General features: G+C 37.9%; 1 protein-coding gene across 2 annotated transcripts; it reads left to right on the forward strand.

Moving 5' to 3' along the window:
* Positions 1-452: 452 nt before the first annotated feature.
* ASL1 (ASYMMETRIC LEAVES 2-like 1) lies at positions 453-4,211 on the forward strand. 2 transcript variants are annotated; one of them, XM_059600958.2, is made up of 5 exons: positions 453-551; positions 651-757; positions 1,564-1,970; positions 2,062-2,683; positions 3,883-4,211. In XM_059600958.2, the coding sequence occupies exons 3-4, from the start codon at positions 1,581-1,583 to the stop codon at positions 2,617-2,619; spliced, it is 948 nt and encodes a 315-aa protein (XP_059456941.1). In that variant the 5' UTR covers positions 453-551; positions 651-757; positions 1,564-1,580; the 3' UTR covers positions 2,620-2,683; positions 3,883-4,211. The 2 variants fall into 2 exon arrangements, with proteins under 2 accessions (XP_059456941.1, XP_059456940.1); XM_059600957.2 differs by having other exon boundaries at positions 453-757; positions 1,560-1,970.
* The last annotated feature ends 3,569 nt before the right edge of the window (positions 4,212-7,780 follow it).

The raw sequence follows: 7,780 nt of genomic DNA on the forward strand, positions 1-7,780 counted from the left end.
ATAACAATCAAACAACAAGATAAAAATGAATGCAACAATTATTTATCAACAATGAATGTTATAATCTCATATATTATTTTCATGCAGCCTAGTGGGCATGCATTATGAGTTAATCATGTTTATAAACAAGTATTAGGGCAGAGGGCAGTTTGGTAATTTGAGGACCTATACGGAGATGACGGTCCAAAAAAGGAGGGTAATTTTGGCATTACGCGCAGACAGGACAGGGACAAAGAGGTAACTCAGAGACGCATTGAATTGTTGCTCAGAATAAGAGGTCCTAATAAGGTTAATTTACGTGTTACGAAAAATACCAAAAGTTTTGATCGGACGGCGGGCACCACTCTCCTCAAATCTAACGGTAGGCATGAAAACTCATATATAAAATTGACGTCGACGCCATGGCACCATCCCTCTCATCCTCTTTTTCCTCAACATATCGTTTTCTTATTTTTATTTTTGACATATTTGAAAACATTTTATTTTTCTCTGACGGGATCGTGAAACTCGAAGATCGGATCAAGCGCTCTCTCTCGCACGAACCCTAGACTGTAGAACTCTCTCTTTCTTCATTTTGCAGTAGTTCCTTGAGTAGTCTCTCCCCGCAAACGTCGACGTTTTCGGTTCTCAGAGTCTATGTTTTCTCGCAGGTGTTTCATGGCCTTGGAAGGCACCACCGAGAGAGAGAGGGAAAGAGAGAAGGGCGCGAGACGTTGATCCGAACGGAGTTCAGCGAAATCCAGAAGGTAAACCCGAGGTGAGATTCTGATCTTTCTTCGAGTTTTCCACGCTTTAATTTTGGTCGTATATGGCAAAAAAAAAAAAAAAAAAAAAGAACAAATAAATAAAAGTCTCATTGTTCGTTGTTTGGATACTTCCGCGCTCAAGAAGATTTGCGTGATTCGTTTTTGGGCTTTGATTTTTCATCAAAATGGATCTAGAGAGATCCGCACGCCAATAAATTTCATTTTTGTTCTGAGACGGTGTAGTTTTGAGAGAGGGAGATGAGAGCTTCTTCATGACGCCATTTCTATTGGTTTTTGCATTTCTGGTAATTTCACACCGATTAGTTCTCGTTTCATTGTTTTCTGTTCCACTGTCGCTCTCTCTTTCTCTCTCTCAAGCCTTTGTTAGATTCCCAAAACGATTCGTTTTGTTGGGTCTAATATTTCCTTCTTCTTGCACTATGAGCCGCTTCGTTTTCCCTTCTCGCCCTGCTAGCTGCTCACAGTGTAAAGCCTAGTGTTTGATTTATGAGTATCGATCGTTGACTCATCATGTCGGTCGTGTTTCTCATTGTTTCGATAATGAGAGACGCCTTTAATGACTCCATTTACTCCGTAAATGAAGCTTCTCTGAACCAACACCTCACTCTCCTTTGATCCCTAATTTCAATGCCTTCCTCGTTATTATTTAATTAGTACTAAACAAACGCACGCACTCTCTCTAAACGTCGCTTTCTCTCTCTATCTTTCATTCATGAGAACAAGTCTGTTTGTCTTTCTGTATAATCACATGGATTTTCATTAATTTTCAGTTTTTTTTTTTTTTGTTGAGAGGCAGAAAAATAGAGAGAGGAAATGTCGTCATCGAGTTCACCGTGTGCAGCGTGCAAGTTTCTGAGGCGAAAGTGCACGCAGGAGTGCGTGTTTGCGCCGTATTTCCCACCGGACCAGCCGCAGAAGTTCGCGAACGTGCACAAGGTCTTCGGCGCCAGCAACGTGGCCAAGCTACTTAACGAGCTCAACGTGTCGCAGCGCGAGAACGCCGTGAACTCGCTCGCCTACGAGGCCGAGGCGCGCCTGCGGGACCCAGTCTACGGCTGCGTGGGCCTCATCTCCATTCTCCAGCAAAAGCTCAAGCAGCTCCAGACCGATCTCATCAATGCCAAGAAGGAGCTCGCCACCTACATTGGCCCTCAGGCCATGCTACCCATTATGCAACCCCAGGGGTTCATCCCCCAACAACAGGTACTGATAATTGTACGATGAATTACCAGTGTTTACAAAAAGTTTGATTGGCAGGAAACGGATGAATTTAATAGCTTAACTGTTTTTTTAGGTGCACCCGGGGAATCCTTCGTCCTCAGCCGCGATGTTACCTTACAACATGTCGCCGATGCTGGGGATTCCCACCGGGGCTCCCACACATGGAGCCCAATTGGTGATTCGCGAGCCACAGACCCAGTCTCAGCACCAGCATCACCAACACCAGATATTTGAAGCTCAACAATTGGCTGCGGCTGTGGCTGCGAGAGAGCAACAAGAGATTTTACGGACATATGAGCAGCAACAACAGCAGCCCGAGCTTGTGAGGTTCAACAGTGGGTTCGACCCGTCTGTAGGAGGTGGTTCAGTCACTGTGAGTGGGTTCAATCAGATGAACATTGGTGGTAGTGGTGGTGTTATGTCGCCTTCGCTGGCTCTGGGCACGTTTGAAAACCCTTACCAGATGCAACCACACCAAGGGGAGCATCACGGCCACCCTCACCACCATCCTCTTCAGGCGCAGCTCTTGCTCCAACCTGTACAACAGCAACAAGCACAGCAAACACAGCAAGCTCAGCCGCAGACTAAGTCAGAAAGCGAGGAGGGTAGGGGTGTTGGTCCGTCTTGTTGATCTATTTTTTGTTCTGAAGCTCTTTAACCTTCCCGCTTTTTCATCAAACCAATTTTCATTCTAGGTATGATGCTCTTTCTTTCTTTTTTACTGTGGTTTAGATATGCCTCTGCACAAGAGCGTTTTTTTTTTTTTTTTTTACATTTTATTGATAACCCTTCTGCTAGATGATTTGTTTGTGAACTACGCCTGTACACATGAGGACTTCTGAGTGGTAGATGCTGTGCAGTTAATGAATGGGTTTGATCCTTTCATGGGATAGAATAGGCTTGTCTTTTCATAAATGGGGTAAACTCGATTGGTTGGTGGCAGGGGAAAGCCAAAATTACTCTTGCTGCATAGAGCAGGCTAGGATGGGTTAAAGGAATTATTGTCTTCCCACAACGTGGGACATCCCCTCCATCAGTTATCTGTAGCACCCCATCTAGCAGCCTCAGATTTCACTTGCTTGCTTCTTCTCTTCAATTTTTCTTCTTCTTTGTAATTGCCTGTATTTTGTGGAACATGTGTTGCCATCATGTTTAGGTACCGAATAATGGGTGCCGTGTAATGTGATGTTTTGTTTGGGTTTACTAGAGACATTAGTTGCGTGTTGCAATCACTTTCAACTTGTGATCATAGAAGAATCTTATGTATTAACCATCGGACAAAAATGAGGTAGCTGAAGGGGTTTAATGGGTACTCGGTTGCGAAATCTATTCATGAAATTGACTTATGTGCTTAGATTTGCTCTCCCTGGTGTTCTAAAGACAAAATTACCCTCATATATTGTTCGGCCCTACCTAACTAATACCCAATTAAAGGCTCCAATAGAGAAAGGTATTTCCGGGATTAATTTAATTAGGTTCAAACTGTAGCCACATTTAGTTAGGTTACTTTTGTTCCTATATATTTAGCTAATTTTTTAGTAGCCCATAGAAATATGAACTTGGTGGTCATTTGTTAAGGGCATTTGGTGTATGACTTTCATTATTTCGTGTGAGAATATAGAAACCTTGAAGTCTTGTGACTTGGAAATGGAGTATATATATGATCAGATGACATTACCTTCTTTTCCTTTTTATTACTTTCTAAGAATGGAATGAATATGCACTTATTTGTTGCCTTTCTTTTTCTTTTTTCTAGGCCTATTAACTGCCCTTTAGACACATCCACAATAATACATGAATTTATCGTTATTTGAACTCTGGACACTTCAATATTTGCATTATTAAGCACCTTTTAACACTTTCTCCGGCCACTTGTATTTATCTTCCTTTGCAGTTCGTGTTTGTCGCATACAAGTGAAGAGAGAGAGAGAGAGAGAGAGAGAGGGGTTCAATCTAAGATCCGAAGTCTGCATTTTTTTGGGGGGTTCGAAGAAGACTTTCCTGGGAGAAACATTTGAAAATGTAGGATCAGCCGCATTGGTCTTCGAGTACAGTTTTTTATTTATTTATTTTTATTTTTACTTTTAATTTTTGGATCAGTAGTGATGGTACATCCTTATAAAATGTAAATCAGAATCTGGGAAGCTTTTTCGAAGCCTTTGTTTCTAGCATTTTCAAACTTACTATACTCTTGTTACTACAGTTACATTAATAATGATTTTAATAGTACGTAGTTATTGTACTTTTTTCATGTTGATGCTGTGTTGTCATTAACACAAATATATTTTTTCAACTTGCTTTCTGTTTAGAAGTGTGATACATATCTTCAAAGAATGCCAATTATCTTGAGAATTTTTGAAAATCTCGACCCAGTTGTATCACATAAACTGTCTAAATCGTATTCAATTGCCTGTTTTGTTGACATTCTTAACTAGATTTTGTGGGAAAATATATAGGACTCTGTTCCAAGCAAACGAGGTTGTAATATAAGTCAAAATGAGAATTCAACATAAATAATGTCAAAATTACTGTTAGAAGTTAGCAACCCACCTGCACCACAATCCACCGATTACTATTCTCTTTGGTTTGGTAGATGGTAGTTTCCCAATTTGAATGAAAACAAACTGTAAGGTCAGGAGTCAGAGCAAGAGTAAACCAGAGGCCAGATAACTGTTGGCTGTCACCACTTGGATTAAACTTCAAAAGAGGGAAAAGCTCTTTCTTATTTCATGCATCCCCTTTAATTAATTCCCTTCCTTTTCCACCTTCTCTCAATAATCTTTTTTCTATTATTTGTTTGGTTGCCAAAGAATTCATTTATAAACCAAATTAGAAAATAACAATCCAAGGTCAACATATTCAACTAAAAGAGAGGTGTTTAATTATCTAACCTAATGTACTATGCACGCATGTGCACACTCACAACTATATATTATTATAACAGTTGTTGAAGGATGTGAACCCCTGCCCTAAAATAATGGTTGCATTTTGTACTAACAAATGACAATCTATATGGGTTGTTCAATTATTTTTATTTATTTATTATTTTTTTTTTTTGGCTGTTGACCAAGATTAGATAACTCATCTCAGAACCATGTTGACTGATTGATCCGTCATTTGGCTGATACAAAATTCTTTTTATAGTCATTTATAGTTTGGAATTTCGATGCCTAATTATCATGGTCCAGCTCATTGATTAATTGCATGTATGTAACTTAGCTATAATACTTGTTTATTGTTATAATAAATAATACTAATAATTGGTGCCTGGTGGGGTGGGGTGGTGGGGTTGTGTGGTTTACTAGCTACGTGTGGCTGCAGCTCCTTCCTTTTAGTCCACAATTCACAAAAATTGGGTTTGACTTCATGTGAAAGCATCAAATACTGCATTTCTACAACTCTATGTGCCACTGCCACCTATTGGCTAGAGAGTAGAGACAAAAGCAAGAATGTTGATGACCGTGATGACTCAGCTCCCAACATGTCTAAAACACTTCAAATTTTAATCCAACCATTTCTTTTACATATTATTATCATTCTTATTTTCTAAATTTAATTTAATAAAGAAAAAAAGGTGTTACAATTTCATATGAGAAAAACTGGTAGTAATTTTTTAACCAAGACCGATCGAAGATGGTCAAACCACATGATAGTAAAGTCTTTATTGCAACTGCCATGGTGGGCCAAACAAATTACCTAATTAATTAACTGTCATTAATCAAATGTAATAAAACAATTTTTTTTTTTTTTTTTAAATACTTGAGATTAAGAGGATATGATCCAATTGTTAAGGAAATAGCATATGAGATCTTCTCCTAATTCTTCTCCTATCTTCTCACTTTCTAAAATTACTATTGGATTTGTGAAGTCGTGTGTGACCCACGTGAATTCCACGTATCTAATAGTAATTTTAGTAAGTGGCCGGGAGGAAGAAAAAAGATTTGAGAAGGAAAAAAAGCATTTTTCACCGGCATATATTGCATTTCATGAGTCAATTAATATATATTACTAGCTAGCTAGCTACAATAATTGCTAGTGAGCAAATTCAGCCCAACGCAAGAAGAATCCTCTAGAGTCTAGACACCGCTGCCCAGATCTTCTACATCTTTGTTGGCCGGGGGCGAACTAAACCTCCACAGAAGACTTGAGAAACAACTTTTGGTGCGTATAAATTAAGTACTAAAGAATATATCTTGGACGAGTTTATCTAGATTTGCAAAGTATAAATAAAAACCTAAAAATTATATTTATTTCCACTAAAACATGCACACCTATACGTACGGTACACTCTTCTGTAAAACTGAATTAAAAAGAGTACAGACAATTGGGATAGACAATACTTAAGCATTTACGAAAAAAACAAATTAAATAGAAACCAAACATACCCTTTGCCCAAAACTAAAAAACTAACCTAAAACTTCAGAAAGAAATAAAATTTAACAATGAAAAACAATAAAATTTCCAATTTACACAACTTGGACATGCATGTACAAAAAAATAAATAAAGAAGAAAAAACGAATTAAAGTTTACTCAGCTTTGGGTTGCTTTCCGACTTTCAGCTATCTTTGACTTTCCCTACCAAATCACCACATCTTGTGTGCAGCTTTTAAGCTCGATCTCCTCCATGCAAATGACAAACCATTTCCCCAGTTCAATGAATGTCTCCACCTGCCGACAGCCAAATCCTGACAAGAAAAGAAAAAACAAAAGAATCCAAAACAATATTATTAATCACCATTTGAATGATTTCATTTAATCGTCATGATGATACGATATAGTTATATATAAGAAAAGATTTGAAGTAACCTACTTCACCCAGCTGCTTAAAGACAAGTGGTACAGGATGTGAAATTGACTATATTTGTCTACTTTAATTCCATATAAACCAAAACTATTGGGATTAATATATATATGTACGTTCCACAAAAATTTGCAACCAAAGCCTAGAATTTTGACCAGGGGCAAACTCAGGCGTAAGCTGAACAATCTTTTTCTGCAACATCGATCATGCATAGACATCAGAGAGAAATTTCTACTATGCATGCATTAGATCAGAAGCCTTGGAAGAGGAATCTGTATTCATTACCATTACAGAGCAAAGTATCATATACACATTGGTCATCCATTTTCATCTAAAAAGTGTAACTTGGAGAAAACAAACTCGCCAAAAAACTTAATATGAATACTAAGGATCGATCCAATTCCATCTGCTGAATTAATGGCGTTGGAATATTTTGATAAAGGAAATTAATTAGCACAAGAGAATCGGCAGATGCTAAGCTTAATGGCTTTAGAAATCAATGCAAGAATGGCAAGAATAGGCAGAATCAGGCATAATTGAAGCAAGATGCGCGATAAGTAAAAGCATAACTTTGGCTATAACCTATACGAACAAAGAATTTTGTACATGTTTAACAATTCCAACTTCAACGTTTGGGTACGTATGCTTTCTATTTATAGGAAAATTACAAAGATAAGATTAGATACAATTTGAATTTGAAACAATTTAAATGACATTTAAATTTTAAGCTATGCTGAATAGTATCACAACAAATATAATTAATGTTGTTGAGAGAATCATGGTGGTTTCAAACTGGTTGAGAATATCATGGTGGGTTTAAAACTGTTAGAGAATCCTTATCAGAAATCTTATCTGTCTCCTTAATTATCTTGTGCTTCAATATAAGCATGCATAAAATCCCAATCAAAAAAGCTTTTTCAATGTACACGTACACGTCTAATTGTATGGCCATCGAAGATGAATGTCATTTTCGAGCCCAAAGTAGCTAGC

This window comes from Corylus avellana, chromosome 6 (genome assembly GCF_965113065.1).
Source record: "Corylus avellana chromosome 6, dhCorAvel1.hap1.2, whole genome shotgun sequence".
In the NCBI taxonomy this organism is placed as follows: Eukaryota; Viridiplantae; Streptophyta; class Magnoliopsida; order Fagales; family Betulaceae; genus Corylus; species Corylus avellana.

Coding starts and splice junctions, on each gene's coding strand:
- ASL1 (XM_059600957.2), top strand. CDS start 1,581: ATGTCGTCATCGAGTTCACCGTGTGCAGCGTGCAAGTTTCTGAGGCGA. Junction 1,971..2,061: donor GGTTCATCCCCCAACAACAG/GTACTGATAATT, acceptor CTGTTTTTTTAG/GTGCACCCGGGGAATCCTTC.